Source organism: Limanda limanda, chromosome 12, assembly GCF_963576545.1.
Source record: "Limanda limanda chromosome 12, fLimLim1.1, whole genome shotgun sequence".
In the NCBI taxonomy this organism is placed as follows: domain Eukaryota; kingdom Metazoa; phylum Chordata; class Actinopteri; order Pleuronectiformes; family Pleuronectidae; genus Limanda; species Limanda limanda.
Window position 1 is genome coordinate 10,301,320 of NC_083647.1, and position 25,721 is coordinate 10,327,040.

Consider the following 25,721-nt stretch of genomic DNA (forward strand, 5'->3'; position numbering starts at 1 on the left):
TTCCCGGACCCATAACGCATCATTCCACCAAGTTCAGTGGAAATCCGTCAAGTACTTTTTGCGTAATCTTGCTTACAAACAAACTAATCAGCAAACGGACAGCGGCCTAAACAACCTCCTTGGTGCAGGTAATTCATTTTCATGGTACTCAGTATTTCAATATTGTTATTGTTACCTTCAACGTAAAATCCCACCTGTGTGAGATGACTGATTACCACAGTCAGAAAAGCAGTCACATTCAAGAGAACACGCTGTGAAATGTTTGCGTTGTTGAAGATGAAATATGCTGTGGACCGAACACAGTCGGTAAAAATCGTAGAAATCACATTCAGAATTTATGATACGGCAGCTGGGATGATTTAAATTTGAGCATATGTCTGCAGGTCAGTCCACATTCCTCTGGCGTAGTGTTTCGTGATGTGGCACAGGGGTAACGTGAGGCTCTATTTCACTCCAAATCACCGTACATTTTCTTTCCCTGTGCCGTATTCACGTCCCGAGTGTCTTACATCATGTGTAGACGTATATTAAACCCAAAAGTCAGACAGTTGCTGGAAACTGCAGGAGAGCTGTAGAATAAACACATGGCTTTAATATAGAGTGTAAACTGCTTTAATATTTTTTTTAATGTTTAAAATCAAACAATATATTCACAGTACAAATGATATAGATGGGTAGGTTTACAAATACAGTAATTCCACATTAAACTCTTAACATAAAAATAAATGTATTTACAGTTGGTTTAACATAAAATAAAACCCACTGTAAATAGTAGACTATTGTGCACTAAGCAAAAGAGCAACATGCTAAACGTTACAATCATTCGTCAAGAAATAATAAATTTCATATAGAACTTATAAACTGGATCCAGTGCATATCAATGTTTACATACTGTACTAAACGTCCCTCAATTCATTACTTTAATGTTTTTTTGCTTTAAAAAGAAATCCACAAACGCAGACTACAATGAAAGGTAAGCAATGACTCCAAGAAATATGCAACTCAAGCTGTAGGTGGTGCTGTTTACCGAGCGAGACAAGAGGGGGGCGGAGGAAACTGTCACTGTGATTCCAGGTCTGCAGAGATCACAGTCCGAACCACAGAAGAAGCAGGATTCCATGTTGTGAAGAAAGACAGAGTTGTACATTCGTACTGCTTTTCTCTCTAAGACACAGAGGGAAAAATCAAAAATAATACGGGAAAATAATCAGAGTCACACTGTGTATATCACTGTAAAATCATACTAGTGTGTTTATTAAGAGAGCTTGACTTTTGTTACAGTCCAACACAAAAAGTAAACTGATTGTAGAGTGTGTTAACATATGCTGTAGTATCCTAGTTTTGATTATATTTAGGAAATCATGTTTACATGGAACGTGAAAAACCTGGGAAATCTTATCCCAGTTTCCTGGTTTCTGATCATGTGACTGTGGGTGTGTCTTGAACGACCTCCAAAGCAACAATGTCCTGGATTCTATTGAAGCACTCCAGGTAATATAAACGTGCATATACACAGGTTTCTTATAAACAAGATACGTTCTCATCTAGCTCTCTGCAGCCAGCATAAACTGTTAACATGTGCAAAAATAGGCAGGATACTTTTCCTTTCTTGAAATTTTTAAGGTCTGTGGCTTAAAGAACATTTACACGTACTATGAAATTACAGCCGGAATGTGAAGTTGTACTCACGAGGTTCATAGTAGTCGTAAACCAGCACCACAGCGTCCTGCACATGGGCCACTTTGTGGTTTCTGATAACTGGAAGTCCGATGCAGACCTCTGACTTGTTGAGCTGCAAAGTGCCAGAAAAGTGAATGTTGACAAACTAATGTCTGTACACAAAACATATAATTTGAATGTAATTTGGAAATTTGGTAATGTTTGTTTAGATGACAAGCTTTTTATGAAACACAATTCTTATATAATAATACATCGCATTTATATAGCGCTTTTCAAAGCTCTCAAAGATCGACATGCCCTTTAATACTTAGAAAAGGATTAGAATGAGGTATACTAATAAAAAAAAAACATGGGGTCAGGGAGTTGGATGGGGAAGGTCAATCTGAAGAGGTGGGTTTTGAGGGCTTTTTTGAATCATAACAAAGAGGGGGCGGCGACTGGAAACGCCCTGTTGCCCCAGGTTCGGTGCTTGGTCCTAGGGACCTGAAGGAGGTCGGCATCAGTAGATCAGATTGTTCCAACAGCCGTGCTTTATAAAAAGTATTTTTACACCTCAACTGAGCTCAAATGTTCCTGAAATTCTTATAGTAGGACAAATGGCCGATGAGACACTTACTGAATCCATGTAGAAGCTGATCTTCTCAGGCAGTATCTCCATCTTCCTGATGAGATCAGTCTGGGCAGCGGCTCCAGGAGACAGCCTGAAACCACTGAGCATGCCCACCTCCAGTATGACCATACCGGTCTGAGATATCACCTGACTCTCCTTTAACCTGGAGAACACCAAAACACAAGCCCATTTAAATTCAGGGTCTGGCGGTTCTGGTGGAAATTTGCATGTAAATAAATCAGTGTGCCAGTACTGACCTCATGCATATAGACAGCTGCATGTGATTGTGCTCCTTGTCCTCAGCAACGTCAACATGTAATGAGAACGCCTCTTCGTCTGAGGCGAGTCTGACGTCCTGGGAAAACGCTGAGCTCCTCACGTTGTAAAAGACATTCATCTGGATGGATTCATGCTCACTTTTAATAACATAGTGATGAAAGTACACAGTCAATATTACTGTAGTACAGCAGTTCACACTGGTGTTCCCCACACTCACAAAACTAATATCGCTTATAGTCATGGAAAATTGAATCTCTGTATCAGTTTACCTATTTCTACATAAAGTATTAAATGACAGATGGGTTATGAAGAGGATATATAGCTGAGGTTTTAACTCTGAACATAGTGAAAACATTTACATGTCACCACAGTCATCATCCACTCAGTGATATTATCTGGATTACTACATTATGTGTTCCAGATGGTAATTGCTGAGCGTCTATTATCCCCCAACATTAGCATTTAGCTGCCTTGCTTTAGCATTTGGCCAGGGGAAGCTATCATGCAGAGCTGCTGCGTTCAATTTATTCTGGTCATGCTCCGCTGGTGGAACTGAAGTTCATGTCAAGCTGAGTAAATTGGAAGTATGGAAACAATCCTGCACTGCAGGGGGTAGTTTGGGGTTGTGGTGTGATATTTTCCTTTAACAGCTTTAGTAAAAAAAAAAAAAAAAAAAAAATGCTGTATACTGTACCTGAAATATGGCAAATCCTCTTCCCTCCATGTATATGTTCATGTTTAGATCCTGGTCGGCGTTAATCTGACAGGAAAGTAGAAAACTCAGGCTGACAATAGCTCTGTAACTACAGCATCATGTGGAATACAAAAAATAACACACACAGGTTTGTTACCTCTTGGGTTTGATACATCCGAAAAGTCGTAGAGTTGATGCTAAACAGAGAACCGAACGAAGATGCTGGAGCGGATACGTTTAGTCTGAGGTCAATGGCGTTGGCTCCGCTGAATGCTGCGTAGTAAGAAAGGGCCTGGACGCTGACCACCGTGTCCTGAGAACGCACATCGGAAACAATCAATACTATGTCATGATGTCAGAGATAATCAATATTGTATAAATTATATGCATGCAGGATATATATACACACAGTATAGACATACACAATTATACAGATCCTATCTGTATCTTTCTCGTCCCACCTGTGTCGACCCGAAGCCTCCCAGATGATTCCTCTGCTTACTCAACCACTTCAGGAGTGCAAAGCCCTCGAGGAGGCTGGCACGCTTGAAAAGAACCAGCAGCACGTAAGAGGCCATCTCGATCTGCGCTGAGTACGGCTGCCAGTCACGAGAGTTCAGGCCAGCAGAGGACGCCCACATCATAACTCCATCTTTGGGATAAAATGTTCCAAAAGATTTATCATGCCGCTCATTGGAAAGAACATCCACATCGATCTACATGGTTGTCATTACAGATTTAAGATGGAATATTTTTAAAGATGGATCTGGATAGTAGGAAATTTAAAACGCATAAATGTTCTAGCAACTCACCAGATGGTCACGTTATACTTCTGTAAAACTAAAGGGGGCAGCTTAGGGGCAGATATCAAATGTTTTCTGGTTGGTAACATAATAAGAAACTACTTGTTATTCGATAACAGTTTTTGGATTCCAACAAATGTTTTTGTTATTTGCAACAAAACACAGACATGGTTTTTCACTAACACTCCCGTTTCAGAGGATTGGATGCATCTTGTACATCTCAAATATCAGTTTGAACAAGGACTGTTGCGAAATCCCGAAATTGACCCAAAATTTTATTTTTCCGTTAAACAGACGGCCTTTGTTAAATTACCTGTGTAGTCGGCTCTGCTGGTGAGCTGGGACAGAGCAGTGGCAGCCGTCTGACTGTTGGCCAGAGCTAAAGCGTATGTCACCAGACACAGGCTGTAGTTACTGAACACCCCACTGGACACTTTGTTCTCCAGGTACCTCGTGGCCAGGGATACGTTGGTTTTGTACATTTCCTTCACGAGGAACCAGAAGAAGAGATCATCAGTGTCTCCGCGTTTCTTCCCTTGTATACTTTACATGACACACACTCGACCGACATACCGCGTAGGTCTCATCTTGCAGCAGCGCAATCAGAACATAAGCGGTGAGCGCCACGGAACTGTTGTCCAGTCCGCCCTGCATCTCCGTGTGGATCAACCTGCCCACCTCTCTGAACTCTCCCTGAGGCCCCTGCTGCTCCAAGAGCCAAGTAATGGCTCGAGTCAGGACACTGTTGTCTACCTGCATGTAGGGCTGAGCTTGGAGGAAGCACCGCAGCACGAAGGCGGTCAGCCTACGACGGAGAAGAAGCAGCAGGGGTGACATGGAGAGTACTTTCTGTGAACTTTATGTTTATCAACACGACAACACAATTAAGTGACTTTGGGGGCCCCATACAAAGGTAACCTGGGAGGACCAACACCAAACCAAACCAAACCAAGTTTTAACGTAATCAGTCATTTTGCCTGTCCTGTTGTAACATCCTTGTTGAAAAGGTGAGAAGTTGCAATGTTTTTCGAACCAAACGACATGAATAGGAAAATAATCGTGTGATTGATTACAATCTGTGAAGTAGGTTGTTTTCACCCCTGTCTGTCTTTCAACAACAGGATTACTAAAAAATTACTAGATGGATTTCCATGAAACTTGGTGAAAGGATAGGAAAGGGGCTAAGAAGGTATCCATTTACATTTTTTAAGCACTGACAAAGGAGTGGATCACTTTCTTATAAATAATGAGATAAGGCGTTTTGGTAACATTTTCACCAATTTCCAAGAGATTAGATCTTGATGAAAATGAGGCAGATTTAGGGAACTATCTATCCATGTGTGAAATGTGGTGTGGTTTGACTGATTTTAAGCGAGCACAAATCGTGGTCTACTGAGTGACATTCTAGTTTAATTCCACAAATCAAACCTTACTGTTGTTATCCCTCGTTAAACACATCTCTGAGTGTCCTGGTAAACCAGAAGCAAGGGAGCACTGCTTTCACCTGATTAACAATGAACCCACTGTCACTTGTGTAATTTTGATGACACTGGAAACCCACCATGTGCTCCCAGAGGTGTCGCTGTCACCAAAAGCAGCGAAGGATCCATCTTCACGTTGGAAGGACAGTTGTCGGTGATAACCTTACACCAAAAAATATAACATGATGATAAAACATGACATGTGAAGTGAAACTCAGCAATAAATCACTGAATTTCATGCAGATAATAATCTTGATGAAGATGCTCCGTAGAGTAACACTAGTAAATATTACACTTTATAGAGTATGTAAACAGTGTCATAAACCATGAGTAATCCAGTAAGTCATGAAAATGCTACTCACCCTCGATCATGTAACCCAGAGCCCGTTTCCTGATCTCCTCATCATTCAGAGTTGACTTGTTCAGGTACTGGAGAACATAAACGCTCGGAGCAAAGTGGATCATGTTCTGCTCCCCACAGCCCTGAGGCAGCTGCACCAGAGATTCCAGGTTACTGAAGGACAGGGCCAAGAGATCCCCTGTGAGAAGGGAGGGAGGAAGCAATTACTAGTTTCAGGTGAGACAGGTCACAAACACTCTGTGCTTCAGACTTGATATGGTGTCAGTTTTTAAATGACCGCCTCACTACAGCAGTTAAGTATTGAAGTATTAATCATCACTACTAAAATTGAAGTATTGTCCTGTATGTAACATAAAGTCTATAAAGATGGAGGCCATGCCTGCCTCCCAAAAGTGAAGTCAAATCATATAGATTGCAGTGGCTGGCCGTAGTGTTGGTCATAGAATCATTAACAACACCTCCTCCCTGTTAGTGGATGGGACATGGACCAAGTTTGGTTTCAGTTATGTTTGATGCTATAAAAACAGGGTTAAACATCATGATTCTCAGCTGAGACTGACTTGAGTGTTGAATGGTGTGGCCTCAAAATCGTGGCTCCACTTCACCATCACCACTATGCAATAGCAAAAGACGGCAGCTCTCAACAAGGGGAAGTGGAGAGTCCTTATCCATAATTATATACAGCCTATGGCATGTACTGTAAAAGAAAACCACACTTTTGAAATGGCTGTTTGGAATAATACGTTACGAGGTCAGAAGAAACACAATCATAGAAACACCATCTCAAGCAGGAACAAATACTCCATCTTGCACATTTGCTCAATGTTTAATACTCAGAAACCACAAATTTGGCTTCAACTGAGGAAAATCCTGAACCTGTCTCTCTACCATGACGAACGCCCAACATCCCTCAACCTGAGTGGAGCGCAGCCCAACAGCTGCTCTGAATCTGCCCACCATAACATTCCTGTTTGAGTTTCATTGTTTCCATTTCCCAACACACAGCACCTGAATGTTTTCAGGACTTTGATGCACAAGCGCCCGAGCTCCACATCCAAACACTTAGGAAAATACGAGCAGATATTACCCATGCCTGATTGACCTAAAGTAAACATAACATGCACTCAGATGGAACAGCCAATGGCCCAACAGGGAAAAACAAATGATAGACGTACCAACCAGTGCCACATTGGCCCTCTGGCTGCCCGGCACCACATCTGGTGGGAATGAGAAGGAGACGGATCTGGAGTCGTTGTGCCTCTCTGGTGCCAGCTCCAGGAACAGGGTCCGTGAGTACGATTGTTCGACTCCCTCAGGCTTCAGAAACAGGAAAGTTCACCGTTAACATGGGATTAACCATATGCTACGTAGCATGTTGTACATTATACTGCCTCTATCCCAGACATGGGCAAAGTACGGCCCGCGGGCCATATACGGCCCGTTGGGCTTTTTAATCCGGCCCGCCGAACTTTTCCAAATTAATAAAAAAAACAAAAATAATAATTTAATTTAAAAAAAAATAATAATAATTTTTGTTTTTTTGTTGAAACCATCAATTTAGTAGCACTTGAATGGCTCGTACTTATAGCAGTTTGAAGTTTTGCTTTATTCAGGAAGAAATCATACTTTCTTGATTCTTGAACCTTCGGGGTTGAAAGCACTTGTAAGTCGCTTTGGATAAAAGCGTCAGCTAAATTAAATTTGCCAGGGAGTGTGGTGTATAGGGCTTGAAAAGGCGCATGATCTCCCTTCACTTTTTCCCTTTGCCCTGTGAGCCCTTCTGTAAAATGAGAGGATCAAGGAAACGAAAAGTGGACAATGAGTGCCGAGTGTTTAACACAGAGTCAACAACAAAATACTTTTTTCGCTGAAGTCCAATCGAAGGCTGTATGCCTGATATGCAGAGAAACTGTCGCAGTTCTCATGGAGTACAACATCAGCCGTCACTTTGCTACGAAGCATGCTAACTACGCTAGCAAGCAGTCAACGCAAGAACGGATGGCTGCAGCTCAGAGTTTGGCGACTAATTTACAGACAGCAACATTTTTTTTCACAGACAAACTGCCATTAAAGAGTCATCTACCAAGGCATTTTTTGGGGGGGGCATTCGAAATAGCAAAGGCTAGCAAGCCTTTCTCTGAAGACGAGTTTTTGTTAAATGGCCTTGCAAATAAGTGCTTTGCTGCTTGGTAAAGGCCAAATCCTTTCATGTAATGATTTTTCCATGTAATTTCTATTAGTTCACAAAAACACTCCATCCATCTGTTCCTGGTCCGGCCCCTCTGTCAAATTTTAGAACCCATTGTGGCCCGCGAGTCAAAAAGTTTGCCCACCCCTGCTCTATCCCCTAAACAACATCTATAGTATCCTTGATTTCCATCACACCATACCTTCACATGCACTGTCCAGACCAGGCTGTCTGAGGCCTCTGCAGATACGACGTCCACAGATATTTCAATCTCACCCAGAGCTACTGGCCTGATGGGGAACCAGGCTGGAGCAGAGGCATGACTCCCTAAGGTGAGTCTCTGGGCATTTACCACGGAGACATCGCCTCGATCTCCCAGAACAAACTTGAAGGCGGCACTCTGTGCAAGCAGCACGATCACCTGCAGAGAGAAACATATGGAAGCTAAGCAAAAACCTTTCGGACATCAAATCAATCAAGTTGATTTATATAGCACCTTTCAAACAATTCAAATGCAACTCAAAATGCTTTACAAGTGATTTGCAAAACAAAGGATGTTCAAAAGAAGTTAAAACATTCAGATTTAGAGACCAAAAGATATCAAAGCAATTAAAAAAAATACTTTTAAAGAAATAATACATATTATTGGAAGATAATTTTAGATGGTCAATTAGGCAACTATTTCAGCCGGAATATCCCACAGATGTATTCGTTCAGACCTCCAAGTCCTGGTCTAAATGGTTGATGATGTCGACCTGGAGCACTATCTCCTCTCCCCTGATGAGGTACGATGGGACATTCAGAGACAAGGAGAAATCCTTGGACACACTCATCTGTAAACAGGAGGACACAGATCAATTTTAAGCAATTTTGCAAAAAATACAAAACAAAATTAATGAGACGACAATTCAAATATCTATTTTTAATATTGCCATCTAAGAAAACGATATTGCGGTAATAGATACAAAAAAATGAATCGCCTGGCCCTAGAAGGAACTGAAAACTAGATGCAAAAATCTCTTCCTGTATCTCCTGTTCAGCAGAGACAAAAGCACAACAGCAATTTGAGAAAGAAAACAAAACAATAGTTGGAAAATACCCGACAACTGAGAAATATCCCGAGGATACAATGTCACATAGTGAGTATTTAGTTACCTTTAGTGGCACAGGAGTGAAGTCCAAACCCAGATCGTCTGACATGACCAGGGCTACAGCTCCTAAAGCAGTAACACCATCTGGCACTGTGATTTTCACACTCGTCCAATTTGTATCACTGAGGGAAATGACAGGAGGAAAGAATGACACGGTATTTATATATGAACATAAATCACTCGGTTTAATCTACCTAACCCTAAGTACTGTGTCAGTACTCACCTGACAATAGTGTCTAACCAAAGCAAGCATTCCGTGGCGTCCATCCAGTGGTTGCAGTACTTCTCCACCAATAGGACGTCGCCTTTTGAAACCCCTCCCCACAAAAGAGTCAGAGGAGATCTGAATAAGCCCAGACTGTATTTATATCTGAAGACTGCTATATGTCCAAAAGATAGGAAAGTAAATTTTTAATTGAAGGAAACAATACCTACAATAAACTCAGTTAATATGAATCAGTTGATATTGCTTTCAGTTGTTATGAAGCCACTTTCTATAGAGGACCATACATGACTTAAGTATAAATAAATAAATGTGGAACACATTTATTTATTTATTTCTGTTGTTATTAACATATTTATTTATTTATTTCTGTATTAATTTAAATATTTCCTTTTTTATTTATTTATTTATTTCTGTATTTATTTATACATTTATTTATTTATACTTAAGTCATGTATGGTTCTCCATAACTTTCTGGAATTCTCTACCCTTTGATCTGGGCGGCGAAGCCAGTTTTTTCTTTTAAAAGCAGATTATAAACATGTCTTTTTTTTCACAAGCATTTTATTAACATGTGGTTAAATATATATTATTCTTTTATTTTTGTCACTTTCATTTAATTTATTATAATTTTATTGTTCTCAACTTTAATAGTAATGTTTCATGTCTTATTTTATTTTTGTATCTATATAAGTTGTATTGATTACTTACAGTATAAGGCTCTTCTACGATCTTTAATTCCCTATTTACGTCTGCGCAGCTTTGCGATCTTCGGGTTAGGGTCTACTGTCACTTCCTGAATTACGGGCAGAGAACTAGTGGGGAGTTTGCCATCAGGACCCCAAGGCTCTGGAATCAATTGCCTCAGGCAATAATAAAGCAGTCTGAGACGGTGTCTTTTTTTATGTTTCGGCTAAAAAGAAATTGCCGAACTTACTCTGTAATTTTTGGGCTTTAATCTCTATTATTTTATTACAATTATTATGAATGTACCTCTTTCTGTATTTAACCATTTGTTTTCTTGTTGTGGAGCACTTTGTTGTCTTAGTGCATTATAAATTAAGTTATTTCTAATTTAATTTTCACAAATTACTCATGTATTTTTTAAATAACGTCTTATTTTATATAATTCCATATCTTTTGTCAAATGATTAATGTGTCATCTAAATTACTTTTTTCTCTCGAAGCACACTGAGTCTATGTTTGCCATATGAAATGTTCAATAAACAGTAAATAAACTGGACTTATTTATTATCCTACCATTCTGAGGTCCATCAGGTTGCTTTTGCTTGTACAGTGTGGCATTGGTCAGCATCCAAATATGGCATTCCTGTAACGTGCAAGACACAAAAAATACAATAAAACAGACACATTAATTAATCAGCTGCAAAACAATACGATAGTAGAGATAATCTTTAGATGATGACCACCATTAACGCCTGTACTCAGACTTCCATCAGAGGATGCATCGTTAGAGACTAAGAAAAGTAGGTCAGGTCTTGGCAGGTGATGTGAGGTGTGAAAGAGTCTCAGCTCAGGCCAGAGGAGATTTCGGTTTATAAACGATTTGTTCAAGCCGATAAAATTTAGAGCTTTGGAGATTTTTTATCTTTAAGACGAGCCACGGCGGTGAAGGCTTTGTCTCCTCCATCCTGCATCCGTCAATACCCCTCAGGCCACGCAGCCAACACACTAGAGTTACCAGCTCTTAGAAACGGCAGAGTCACGGCCTAACAAAGCACACAGATAGGTTACATCCAGACCAACTGGTTTAGTGGTCACACACTTAAAACAGTATCTCACTGGGAAAGCGGTGTCTTTACAACAACTGATTAAGGTTAGTGTAAGACCAGTGCATAGTAATTAACTGTGAAGCAAATCTGACCGAATCTGAACAGGTGACTTTGTGGGGGAGGTTCCCAGAAGATCAAGTTTCAGAGATTGTGTATTTGTCTCTTTTGACAATGGAGCTTCTGGGTTCAAGTGACTTTAAATCACTGATCAGTGTTAAGAAGAGCAAAAAAAGAGCTTTAAAGCAGCACTAGGTTGTTTTTGTACCTTAAAATAAAGGCTTCAAATTACTATTACAGGGAGAATAGTATGACTGGCATTGCCACAGCGCCCCCTGGAGGCCTGGAACTGCACCATGAGAAAAATCCGCAGCGTTGCTTCACATGGAGTTTAACTTGGTGAACTCAGACCTGCATTTGCGTACCTATGACCATAACCTAACTCTGGTGTCCCGTGCTGAAACATTGCAACCTGCTTTTGAGTTGCACACCCACTACCAGAGCCGGAGTTAGCAGCTAGCTATATCTCATTATTCTCAGTGTGGACAAAATGGCAGCTACAAAAGAAACTAAAAGCTAAAAGAGTCAACTTGATCTTGTTTTCTATGTCTTGTTGTGTTCTGCTTGCTTGATGTTGGCCTGTGTAAGTGTAGGTTGTCGATTTGTTAGTTTATCATCAGACCCAAGGTAAACCCATTTCAATAGGTTTAGCTGTCCAGTTAGCCAAATAGCGATAACTGCGCCAACTACTTGCTTGCTGTGTTTTCTCTGAACTAAAACACAGTTATTCTTCTCTAATCTGTACTTCGTCTGCTTTACGTTTTAATCAAGTGTCACAAAAAACGAAACTAACCTGCCATTTGTGCAAAATTTCGACATAGTCAGAGGTTCTGAGTTAAGGCCGGCGCATGCTTCTGCGTTTTCATGGGCCCGCAAGCGTAAGAGCCCTTCCGGGCCCCTTACGTGCTTACATATCCCTTCTTACGTGCTTACTTGTTTCGCCCAATTTTTGTAACTATACGGCAAAGCTCTGCAAGCCTCACGCAGCCCGCAGAGCTGTGATTGGTCTGCTAACTACATCCTTTCCGGAGTCGCATTTCCGGTTTCATGCCCCATAATACCGGCAAAAACCACGGAAGATTTAGAAGAACATATGGACCAAATAGAAGAGCATTTGGCAGAAGAGATCCGAAATTATGACCACTAGTATAACCGGTCACTGACTGGTGGATTTGCCCGCCAGAAAAAGGCTATGAGGAGCCGCAGTGGCGATGTAAATAAACAGTCGACGACGACTGCTACACACAAAGAAGAGCCGACTTCGACAAAAAACATTACTCCGCCCAGTGGTCTGGCGGTGAATTGCTTTGCATCAAGCGCAACTCTTGGGGAACCATAAATTAAAACAAGTCCGTCGACACAGCTGCGTGAAAAGCCGCAGACGCAGTGCGCCGGCCTTTAGACCCAAACCTGGATTTGCGACAGTGAATTTCACATCCCACCTGTAGGGGGAGCCGGAGTATAGTCGAGAGTGAGTCTTGCTAGAGTTTAAGAGATTCTGTACCTGCTTCACTTTAAAGTCCAGGTCATCCTCTGGAGTGTTGTCGTCATGCATCCCCATAACCGCAATTCCTACATGAGACCTGGGTTCAACAGCGGTGACGGAGAGTGAAACTTGCTCACCTGGCCGAGCCTCCTCTCTGCTCCAGTGGAGAGAGACCTGCCGAAAGAAAAACGCGCAATCACAGGAATGTCCAGAAGAATTGTCCACCAGTTGTCCACCAATAGTTATAGCACAATAAATTAAAGTACATGGCTGTGTTGGCTGATGGGTACGTGTGCTGTGTCACTGGCGACCTCTCCATCAGAGAGGATGAAGTAGACGGTGATGCAGGCCTCAGGAGACCAGGCCAGGGATGGGGTCAGAGAGAAAGAGGAGGAATTCTTTGTTCCAGCAGCGAGCACCTGACCTCTGGCGCTCAACTGGAAGTACAACAATGAAAGAGATGCTTTTCACACAGAGAAATAAGTGATGTCACATAATGATCTATACACCAGCATCCATTGTGGCTTCACTGTGATCGTTGGGGCTATAAAGAGAAAATTCAACAATAATTGCATCAGGCCTTGAAGATCGCCAAATATAATTGAAATGTAAATATATCAAGGCCAATATGAAAATGTACTGGTGCTGTTACCAGCATTTGTTAATTTCACCTTTACTGCTGAAAATGCTGGGTTGGGCATCAGCGTGTAATCTAATCTATGTGCTAATCCAATATCACATCTTTAAAGTATATAAATCAAGATTAAAACGCAAAATTATTTTTGGAGGAAACGACTTCTTCAGCGCTCCAAAACAGTTGTATTTAGAGCAGAAGAAGTGATTTCTGATAGTGTAGCATAAGCCTTATCTATCTTAAATTTCAGCAATTTTTAAGTTCACCGATATCGCACTGGTACTTGGTTTCTAAATTTAATACATTTGACTGAACATACCACAAAGTGAAGCATAGTGGTGGTAAAGGTGCTCTCCACTTCTATTTGAAGAGGCGATCCAACCTGAAAGTTAAATATATTACATGAAACATAATGTAACACAATCATCTATGTAACAGACTTTGTGCACAAAGTTCATGGTTACCTGGGCAGGCAAGGCAGTTATTGGCGTGATCTGAATATATGAACCATTGGGAGAAACATGGTTGTTGTAGATCTTCAGAGTCACCTCACTGGACTTGAATCTGGCCTGAATATATAAAAATCATATACACAAAAATATGAACTGTTATATATAAATGTTAAAATACAAATTTCAGTCAAATTTCAGACACCATCTATCTTTTTGATTCGATGCTTATTTTTCTCCTCAGGCATAGAGGAAAATAAACCTAACTTATTCAAATTAGTTTCTGAACATGTCTGACGAAACTACCCATCTTACGCACAACGAAACCGCCGTACGCCACTTTTCCCCGCAGGACCAACATTCCAGGTGTTATGAATCAAAATAAATACTCACCCGAATAAAAAGCATCTCCACTTGAGCTTGTAACTCAAGCTTAATGTGGACGTCCCCGTCCTCGGGCACTGGTAACATCAGAGTTGTGGACTTGGTCGAGTTCAGTATAAGCGTCTGATCGACCTCAAACGCAGCCAAGTGGATTCGATCCTGCAAGCTCAGGGGCTTTCTGTCGTATCTAGTGATCCTCAGCTGTGGAATAAAGAGGTTCAGCTCTTAGCTTCATGAAAACAGCTGCTACATGAACAGAGGGATAGTAACGAGTCACTAACTTTTGTATAGAAGTGTAAAGATGGTCTGAGGGTCGATGGGAAATCATGGAAGGTGAGCTGATATGTGTTCCTCATGAGGTGGACTTCAACCGTTTTGTTCACTTTAGATCCTAAGGTGACGAGAGGTGATATCAGCCAATGGCTTGAAAACATGGAATAAAGTATAACATTAACGCTGTTTTTAAATCCATCTCACCTTTCAAATTGCTAGTAACACAAACTGCAACGTGCACTCTGGTATCGCTGCTACTTCCCGATGAAGCGTGGAGGGTTTGAACTTGATCTTTGCTGAAGAAAAACTGTGTTGACCCATAGATCTGAAAAAGAAAAAACAAAGATCAGATGTCAGCTAATCTCATTTAGTATGTAATTGCTCGAATTGTAGAAGGTGGATACAAACACAGGAAGCCGACTGTTGGCGTATATTTACTTCATAAATGAACTACAAGGACAATTTACCCTCACCTCTTTGGTTTGTGTCAACTTGTCCTCAGAAGCTGCAGGCATAGTTTCAGGTGCCAGAGAGACAGAGACAGATAATGTCCCCTGTACAGGTTTTCCACTGGGGTATCTAAATAAATAAAAACCCTTCACATTATTACCATTTGTGTAAATTGCAAATGTGATATATAATTGATTATTGGCAATGATCATAATTGAACGCACAGTGCTCTGACTGTTCCTGAGATGTCGTCTCCAACGAGGATCCGTGACGGCGTCTTTAGCATCACTTCGAAATGAGGACGCTCTTCTACAACAAGTAACAATGCAGTAAAATAAATGGATCAGGCAGTAATTAAAAGACGGGTGTACATATTTGTGAGTTTATCTTGAAGGAAAGATTCACCATTTTTCATGACAGTCTATAACGAACAGTCAGGTCTATTTTGCTACCTTTGAATACATTTTGCTGGTTGTGATTATTGTTGCAATTTAAAGATGCCTTTTAAAAAATGCTTTAAAGGGATAGTTCACCCAAAATTGAAAATCCAATCATTATCTAACCACCACTATGCTGATGGAGGGGTAGGTGAAGTGTTTGAGTCCACAAAACGCTTAACCCACCACTCCATCAGCATAGTGTTGAGTAGATTGTGAGATGAACTATCCCTTTAAATCAAAGCAAATGGGAACAGAGTCAGGGCTCGGTACTTTTAAGCTGTGCTGGATCTAGGACTTTTCTAAATCGGGGTTCATAAATGGGCCTTAAATATATTAAGAAATTTGTTTCTTGTTCATGTAGTTATAAACGCTTAGAAAATAAAAAATTCTTGCATTTTCATATAGTAGGAGGTGACTGCTGACAGGACAGGGGCACTTCAGGGTCAATCAGATTTCAGCTGATTGGCCCTGCCCCTTGCTTTTGAGGCTGTAACTTTGAAAACAGTACTGGAAGTGGGATCTCATCGGTGGGAAGAGTGGGTGGGCAGGTGCATGGCACTGTTGTTTGAAGAAAGATAATGTGAACTAATGCATTTAGCCAATTTAAAAAATAATATGACTTTTAAACAAAGGTCTGTTACCATGATGCTCCACAGAGAACATTTTCTCTTTAGTCACCCCCTGTAGTAAAGACAACATGAGGTTACATTTTTTAGTATTTTAAAAATAAAATACGAAAGTTAGTGAAACAAAAAATCAACCATACATTCACTGTTGTTATGAACGTCCACTGTCCAAGAGGAGCCGTCTGCGATAAACTGAATTCCTGCAACACAATCCCCAGATTCCCTGTGGGCGCCCACCTGTCCACGACTTTCCCACTGGGATCCTGCGTGAGACAGAGGGACGTCGGTCAGGCTTCCCACGGTGACACAATGCCGGGCTAAAGAAATCTATTCAGCTCCTGTGGCTTTGTCCTTTCACACACATGACAGAAACTTACCTTTACAGCGGTATCCACTGTGCCTTTGTACGGACGGTTATCCAACTGGACTGAGACAATCCTGACTCGGATGTTGTCACCTGGTTGGTAGCGTGATTTGTCCATTTGGATAAAGACGGAGACGTTTTTCAGGTTGAAGCTGAGGGTGGTGTTGTTGGTGAATATGACACTGTCACCCCTGTAGCCTCTCACGGTCAGGTTAAAGAGGGAATTGTGGGATATAGAGCCAGGAATCTGGAGCAGGTGCATAAGAATTATTAGAAATCGGTGACAATAGGCTAAGAAATCATTACTGGCATCTTGGAAAGAAATACCAGAGATTTTCTAAGAGAAGAAAGAATAAGGTATAGATATACTCACCGGAGGCAGTGTGAGGACCTGGGTCAGACCTTTAAATACAGAATGGAGTTTTAGCTCTCAGAGAAGTTACAAATCATTTTGTCTATCAACTCAAAATGTCTGGAACTGCAGTATCACCTCCTTGGAAGTCCTCTGTTTGGGCTACACTGGTGTCGCCATGTGCCAATTCAGCCGTCACCCTTCCAGGGAGGTCTGATAGAACCGTGATGGCCAAGGATGTTGGTGTCCCAGCATGCAACACATCTGGACCCGAGATCAAATACAACGTCCTGATAGGAGGGAAGACATTGATTAGTCAGACAAGTTGGTTTAACTGAATCAATATTCTTTGTTGTGTGATTTCTTTTACAACAAACTGCACCACTCACCTGATTGAATCCTGAGTCAAAACCGGCACAGAAGAATACACAACTCTCAAACACACAACCAGGGTCCAAATCCAACCCATGATTCCGTTCCCCCTTCTCCGTGGCACGTCCTCCAACTTTCGGAACTGACGGGCCACCACAAGCTCGGCAAGTTCAAGTGACCTGGACTCCTCCTCCCGTCTCCACACCGGTGTTCCTCACATGCTCATACACACCAGCATGCATACTCATACCATCACACTTATAATTCTTTGTCACACACAATGGAGAAGTGGAGTTCACACCAGCACATACTCTTTCACTCCTTTGCCCAGAGGGAAGCATCTCATCTGTCTATTCAGAGGACGACAATTCAAAGTGCCCTCCGAAGTACACAGAGGTGCTCTGGTGTTTCCGTATAGTGGAAACAAAATACGTAGAGAACGCCAGGAGGAATCCAACTGTGACATGTGACCCAATATCCACTCAGAGTTTAATCCCTGGCACAAAAAGCAGATGACACTTGAATCGGTGTAGTTTTACTACTTTATGGCTCTTTCGTTGGAAAATCAATCCATATAATCACGACTCAGCTTTGTAGTTAACAGTTTTGACATTTTTATTACCTTGTGGCCAACACAGGGGGCCAGGACAACAGAGAAGAGGGCTGATGATGAGGTCATGGATTGGGAGAAAATGTGGATCAGCTGCCAAACTGCTGTAAGCTAAGTCCAAACCTTCTCTTTGCAATATTACAATAATTATTATTGGATTTAAATTCTATTAAATTGAATAATTAGAGATGCCATATCATTACACTGTTTCCTATTGTGGCAGAATAATACAGGTTATGCAGTTTTCACTAAAAACAGCAGCACAGAAGAGATCAGCTAAAGAGACAGGCTAAATTAATTATTGCCTGTATTAAACATCTCTCACCAGCAGAGGGCAGCAGACTCAAAGACAAATAATCACTTTAAAGCCAAGATTAAAACCGGAAGAGATGATGAGTTCTAATCATACTCCCGTCTTCATTGTTTCTGGGAAATCCTTGATCACATGTCGCAAAACACCCACACGTTGTCATTAGTTTCATATTAATACTTTATTTCTTTGGTATCATGTTTCATTTTTCACATTAGTTACATATAAACAGGTTTTACAATAGATGGTGCATTTTGGCACGTACGACTTTGGCAACACACGCGGCATTTAACGTGTCATGACAGCACCTGGTGTTTAGTTTTTCAGCTCTTGTGAAATAAGATGTTTGGCGGATGCAGCAGTAACATGAAAGGAAAACTCTGCCTGTGTGTGTTTGTGTGTGTGTTTTTTTGCTATGTGTCAAGGCTGTCATGCACATCCCTGAGCACCAAGGCAGCACTGGCAAACTCATGATAACAAGGAGGCCTGATATTGTTTTTCTGATTTCGATCACTGCCACACAGTCCCAGTGTTTTCCTGTGAGAAAACATCGACTGCCATTCACAAAGAAAAAAACTGACTGGTCTGCAGCCTGGACACTGAACGCCCACCCAAGCTTTTCACACAGATCTGTACTGTACATCATTACATTCTTACACCAAAAAAAAAGTGCGGACAAAGTGCATATTTACAGAGTGCTAAACAGGTCCAGGAAACAAAGAGAGAGTCACATACAAGGTTAAAAAATGGCAAGGTTGAACATATCTGATGAAAGTCAGAATGTGATAAAGTTTCTGCCAGTGTGGAGACGTTTACAGCACCTCGTTCTGTTTACACAACCTTTCTCCAAGAGCTACTATCAAAAAAAGATCAAGATATCTTCTATAATGGTGGTCAATGATAAGCTTTATTTTGAAAGCTGCATTATGCAACTCTTTGCATTTTGCTTATCTTAAAACATTTCAATCAAATGGATAAACTGGGTTCTTGGGCTGAATCTGAATTTTTCAGACTACTCACTGATGTGTGTGAATTATCAGCTGGTTAAGGATATGGAACATACAGGCAGGTAAACAACAACAAAGGAAATATTGACTGTGGAGTCAATGTGACTTCCACTGCCTCGACCTGGTCAGAGACATATACTGTAACAGGACGACGTGTTTTCACTTCCTCCAACTATCCAGGAATGAGGAGATATAATAATATAATATAGAAAATATTTTGAGTCAGAGTCTGCACAACAGTAATCGGGGGAAGGCAGTGCAACAGTGAGGTCCCTTCAATACATGCACTTGACCAATCACATGTCATTTTCAGCTGTCAATCTTTCACTATCTTAAATTGATAGAAACCATCTTTAAGAAAAGTTTTACTTGAATTCTTTAGTTCGGTTTATGTCCCATCCCCTAACATGGAAGAGGCAAGATATTTTACCGACACTTCAGGCAGACACCAAGTGGTGATAGAGATCTTTTTGTTTCACTTTAGGGGAACAGTCATGTTGTCCATCTTTACTTCATGGTCAGGGAGCATTTCCACATGACAGCAAAAAAGCCAAAGCGAACTTCAACCCACAGGAACAAGATTGATATTAAAAAATATTTATAATTTCTTAAATATATTTTTTAACTATTACATTTTCAAGATTAAGCCTTTATCAGGTACCTATATACCATATATTATTTCCCCAATTTACTGATCAAATAAGTTTTTAGCTAAAGGACAAATCAAGGATTGTCCTCATGTGTAACTAACACATCCGCTTAGCTGTGAAATGTTTTGATTGTATGTAAACTCACTTATTCAGTAAATATTTGAAATCCAATGTGCTGGAATCTTCTACACCCTCATTCCTGCCTGAGCCAGCGTTTGTAAAGTCACCTTAAATATGAAAGGAAACGACCCGAGTGGGAAAAGCTGACGTCAGCGTTTACGTCCTTTGGTTGCGACGGCTTTGAGTCATAGATATTGGAGTTTTCTAAGAAATCCTGCACTGCATGTCAAGCAAAATCCTATTTCACGTCAATACGTTGCAAATTGCAGCTTTAAATGAATTGTTTTCATACAGAACTGTTTCTCCAGTTCCTGACAGGAATGATGGCGACATCGTCATAACAACATGATGAGTTTCCTTTGCTGTGTCCTGTCAGTACCTCTGTCAGCCGTCACATCTCAAAGTGACGGTACATGCTCTCCACGTAGCCCAGCACCCTCTGCCAGTCAGGACCCCCCGCTCTCAGCATCTCCTCGACTGTCTGTCAAACAAAGATTTCAAATAGCTTTATAAAAACCAGCCATTCATCTGTCACTGAAACAAGTCAGATGAGGCTTTGCCGGAAAACGGTTTGTTGTATTTGTAAAGTACACAGAGGCGTACCAGGGTTTGTGCAATCCCAACACTCTCTCCTGTTTTGAATGCCAGACCCAGGTTCTCCCTCTGCAAAGAAAGAGAACGAATCGATAAGTTGAACGCCATTAATCACTGGGTGGTATGCGTTTCAGGGGCACAGCTCTCACCTTGTTCTCTGGAGTGAGGCTGCTGTAGGGGACGTGTGAGGGGAGGTAGGTGTGGTAGACGGCGCAGAAGGCGAGGCCGTCGGCCCAGCTGCTGCTGAAGTTGGTGATGTCAATATTCTGCAAGGAAAGATAGAAAGATAGAATGAGATGACATAGGAGACGGAGAAGCTTCAGATTGAATGGACAACGCTTTTGGTAAATAAGCAATTACTCTTTAGGGAAAAACTTCAAACATTATGATTGTATTGCCTTGTATTGCATTGTATTGTCAGTATGACAGTATATACTTTCATTCCTACACAACACTTATTCGACATATTTTCAGATATTTGTTTATTTAGCAGAACTTTCAGATATCATTACAATAACAGGAGCAAGTGCTTGGAGCCCTTTTATTGAATCCATATAAAATATGATGAAAACTTTGCACAAAATAGACTCTAGTTCATCTTTAAGAAAGCCTTTAGGAAAGACTTGTTCTGGATGATTACCTTGTAGCCCTGGGTTCGGCTCTGACACCAGCGGAGCAGCGAGTTTCTCTTGGAGCCTCCATGGCGACGCAGCAGTACGTTGAAACCATCCTGGGACCTAACAATAAAATAGTGCTGCTGTAAGTTTAGATTTTGTGGTGGTATTAAAAGAAACAGCTCTTGTCACATGGTTGACTCGTTTATCGAAAGAGAAACTTAATTAACGCATCGATTCAAGTGGTGTTTTGGCCCCAATATTGACTTCAACAGAAAAACACGAGTAATTAGCTTACAGAGAGTGTAGCAATTAGGTTACTGTGTGTGTGTGTGTGTCCTCACTTGGTTGGAGGTAACTCGGTGAGGGCAGAGTTGTACTTGTTTAGAGATTCCTCACGTTTCCCTGCAAAGACAAGCAACAATACTGCATTACCTAACACCAAGTCATGGTTATGAACAAGCTGAAAGCAGAGGCGTTAGTTATACAACCTGTGACCCATTGACATACTAACATTCATTTGTTGGCCACTTGGGGCAGTGAAACAAGATGTAAACAGTATCACTGTAAAAAGAGTACTGGCAAACATGAGTTTAAAATGCTCTTTAAATATGAGTTTATCGAAACCTTTACACTGAAAATAATGATACAAGAGTAATGTTGTGAACCATGGAAAACCAAAACAATTAGCTGAAAGTTGTTAAACTGTTCTGTGGAATCAAGGGACAGAAATGAGTAATGGCTTCCTGCTGTTTCTTGTGTTTCATGTGCTTCCTCTTTCAACTCACACATACTCATTGTTCAAAAATGTTGATTAGGTCATCTTTAAAAGAGGTGCAGGTGAGATAAAAAAAACTGTGTGTTTATAATCAGTCTTTCTTAACCAAAATACATTGTGCACATCCAGATTTTTTCAAAATATTGGAATGTTTTCCTTAATGTACTTAACTAGCAGTTCTCTTCTTCGCTGCCTTTGTGGACACATTCCCTCTACACTTCTTTGAGCTTCACCGCCATCTACGCTCATTTATCAGAATAGCATAAACAATCAGCAACAGGATGTGTTAGTCTCCCTCATCCTCAAGCATGTGAATGGACATCACTGTGTGCCGGCCAGTGCATTGCCCCGCTCATAAGAATGTTGCTCAATAGCACCTCTAATGGCTAAAAAAAACCCGCAATGGAGTGCCTTTAAAGTGTATCAAGTTTTGTTTCTCTCCCTGAAATAAAAAAAAAATGCCTGTGATGTGCTGGGAGGTGGAAGGCACACCTTCCCCCAGCCACCCACCTATCCACACACAGGTATCGTAAATACACAGATAAAGCATATCAATTAGGTTAATAAAGCTACGTTGTCTATGTTGTCTAGCTATGAGAAACTTCCGAACCTTCAAAAGCAGCTCACAAACAATTGCAGCCGAGATGTCCTATGCCTTCCACCTCCCAGCACATCACAGGCATTTTTTTTTCACCTCAAGAGTTTCCTGAAACCTGGCTAACCTGAACCGTTTGAACCTCCACATGATTTAGTTTACATACAATTAATCGTACAGCTCAAATAACTTGTACAGTATCTCTACACACAAGCATACTGTAAAACAATGCACACAATCATTTTGTACACACACACCTATGTCAGTGCTTGACTTGCTGTCTTGCGAATCCAGATTCTTTCGGCCCCTTATTTGCCCTGAGTTCTTGAAAACAAAAGAATGAATTCAAATTAGGTAAAAATCATGACATTGGCAACAAACCAATGCACAGACATCTTCAAGCTAAACATAAAATATGGCACCATGTTTGTGGGTCCCACTGTTGTGGCGCTATTGGACTGGGATGTTCCTTTCTGCATGCTGAGGTCCGACGAGGCAGGTAACCTGGACAGGCTTCTGTAATATGACATAAAACAGTGGAGAGTAATGCACACAATAAGCTTAACCAGCTGTTTTGGGTGGTGTTTTTTTCCTAGACAGCTGTTTTACTCGGCTCCAGCTGTAAATTCAACTGTTCCAACTGTCCTCACGTGGCCCAGTTCATGCCTGGGGATCGATTGCAACACATTCAGATGATTAAATGAAATGAATAAGATAGGAAATAGGCTTTGGTTCGAAATTGTCGAATTATTAATTTGCTGCAGAAGTATTATTTGTTTTATAAAACCTTTAAAAAGCACAAGGTCAAATAGTTTAACGCACCTTGATCTTTCTGTGGTTATCGTCCGTCGTGTGTCTGTTGATCGCACCTCCTCTCCCCTCCTCTCCTCATTGGTCACATTCCTCAGGTAACGTTTAGCCACGTCCTTACAGTCCATTTTCGCATCCTCGCTTACGACATTCTTAGTCAGGTCCTTCTCGCTCCGTCTCTCCGTCCCTTCTCGTCCCAGCCTGTACGACGTCCTCTCCGTGACCCTCTGGGTTCCTTCTCTGCTCTCGGAAGTGACGGTTGGGTCTGGGTGGGGCCTCTCTGGGGTCGGACACGGAGCCCGGGCCTCACTTTTACCTTGTGCCTGGTTGACAGTTGCCAGCCTCTGCCTGCTCTCCTTCACCTCCCCCCTCAGGGTGACAAGTTGCGTATCAGCCTCCTTCTGCCTCTGCTGGGCAGCAGCCAGCTCCCTCTCGACATCTTTGTGTGACGTCCGGAGAGCCGTCAGCTCCTCCTCTGCCTCTGCTCGCAGGCGGTCCGCAACTGACACCGCCACCTGGAGGTCAGCCTGGAACTGCAGCCACTCCCCGCGCTCTGTCTGGAAGGTAAACAGTGGGTGCGTTCAGAAGATGCTGTAGAAGAACACAGACTGTTTTCTACAGTGGTTCACACTAAAGCTGCTTTCATGACATGCGCTGAACTCTGCAAATCATCTGCATTTTCTCCAGCGGTGAGGTATGTTTGAATGCTAATGTCCGAGTTAGAGCCTCAGGATTATCTGCAAGCTATCTGTCTGGCCCCCTTGTATGCTGCGACCAAGTAGGGTAGTTGTGGGACGAATGACAGGCAAAAAAATCTAAAACAAATATCATCGAAACACACATAGAAAACGCAGACTAAGATGTCAATGGAGTTTGTTGTGAAAAGAGCCTACGATGGGTTCATATTTCAACTGTAATGATCGATTCAAACTCAAAACAAACAATCTAGACGGACATCTAACCCTCTGAAATAATTGAAGCAGTTACTAATACTAATAATAATAATAACTAGTACTAAATAGTTTGCCTGAGGATCCAACATGAAATGGAGCAAGCAAAGTCATCATGACAGCTGTGTGGTACAAAGTCCACAAACAATCACATCAAAGCTTCTTAGGAGCAGCGTGTGTTTTACAACTTAAACGGAACATTTTATGAACCAAGGTGATGGTTGTTTGTGGACTTTGTACCACACAGCTGTCATCAACGTCAACTACCTGCGGCCTCACCAGTTTACCAACAGGGGTATTCAATTTTTATGAACAAATGTGTCCCTATTACAATCAATAGACATCTTTTTATATTGAAATGTACTCATGTCATGAAAACCTCCAGTTAATGTTTTCAGTGAAATGATGCTGCTTTACTCATTTTCTCCACTTTCTCCACAAAGTGATTAAAACTGGTATTTTAAACCCAAACTGGATTTCATCGTCAAAAGCAAACATGAACTGAACCCTCACAAGACAAGCAAACAAACAATTAAATATCTCACATACTCATTAGGAGACTATAAGTTGAACTGAGGTGAATGGCAAGCCTCAGCAAGCAGAGGAATGGAACTGGCAAGTCATTTCTCATGAAGCGTAAATGAATCATGAGCCAAAAAGGGTTTGCTCATGTCATCTAAAATCAAGTAACCAAGAATTCATTTTAACATTTTTTGGGTAAATAAAAGGACCCCTAACAAGCCCGGACACGGAGAGAAAACAGGACGAAGCAGCCGAGCCAAAGATGCATTGTGAAACCTCTGTGGTAACTGTTCTCCATTAGAAATGAGCCGCACTGGTTAGATGAAGAACTGATTCTGAAGCAGATTCTGTTTCAAGATGAAACGTGAAAAGTTGGCTATTTTCATCGTTCAAGAGTATTATTGCCTCAGACAAGCACAAACACCAACCCAGACATCTAGACACACACTCGGAACCAGTGAAGCCAAGAGGTAAATGATGCCAGACCATTAAAGAAAAGACTTTAAGAGACCATAATCATAAAATAGATAGAAGGAATATGAAAAAGCAAAAGAGAACAGGCAATAACAGGGGTTGTAATCACAGGGCGGTGGAGGAGGATGGGGAGGGTTGGTAATTAGATGAAGAATGGATAGAGAGACGAGGAGGAGGAGGAGGAGGAGGAGGAGGAGGAGGCCCTGTCTGAGCCAAGTCGCTGCCTCATCTGACCAGTGACTTAAGACCACAGCTGGACCAAATTACACTGGATCTGCGAGCACACACACACACACAGTATCATATTCCTCCTTTCCTGTCCCACATGTGCACCTCTCTTATTCTTTTACCGAACCACCGAACCACATTGTAAGGTTTTCTCACACACATTCAGGGTAAGCTGGAGCAGACTGTCCCTGGAGACATGTGTCAAATGGTTAGTCTCTGTTGTATTTCTATATTAAGTAATAAATACTAAAGCACCCACTAAGAGATGAAGGATCCTGTTGTCACCGAGTCGTCGCTATCTGAGTGTGG

General features: G+C 41.4%; 1 protein-coding gene across 1 annotated transcript; it reads right to left on the reverse strand.

The window, feature by feature from the left end:
- Positions 1-961: 961 nt before the first annotated feature.
- LOC133015716 (CD109 antigen-like) lies at positions 962-17,829 on the reverse strand. The gene is made up of 33 exons (XM_061082982.1): positions 17,773-17,829; positions 17,168-17,178; positions 16,917-17,068; positions 16,800-16,828; positions 16,440-16,673; positions 16,203-16,325; positions 16,078-16,117; positions 15,221-15,302; positions 15,020-15,125; positions 14,751-14,871; positions 14,555-14,664; positions 14,283-14,474; positions 13,905-14,009; positions 13,760-13,822; positions 13,073-13,243; positions 12,825-12,980; positions 10,731-10,800; positions 9,471-9,552; positions 9,252-9,369; positions 8,816-8,929; positions 8,299-8,517; positions 7,084-7,225; positions 5,910-6,086; positions 5,628-5,709; positions 4,640-4,871; positions 4,380-4,551; positions 3,725-3,915; positions 3,421-3,576; positions 3,264-3,329; positions 2,548-2,687; positions 2,297-2,453; positions 1,690-1,792; positions 962-1,164 (listed from the first exon to the last, which is right to left on the reverse strand). The coding sequence occupies exons 1-33, from the start codon at positions 17,827-17,829 to the stop codon at positions 962-964; spliced, it is 4,176 nt and encodes a 1,391-aa protein (XP_060938965.1).
- Between the last annotated feature and the right edge of the window lie 7,892 nt (positions 17,830-25,721).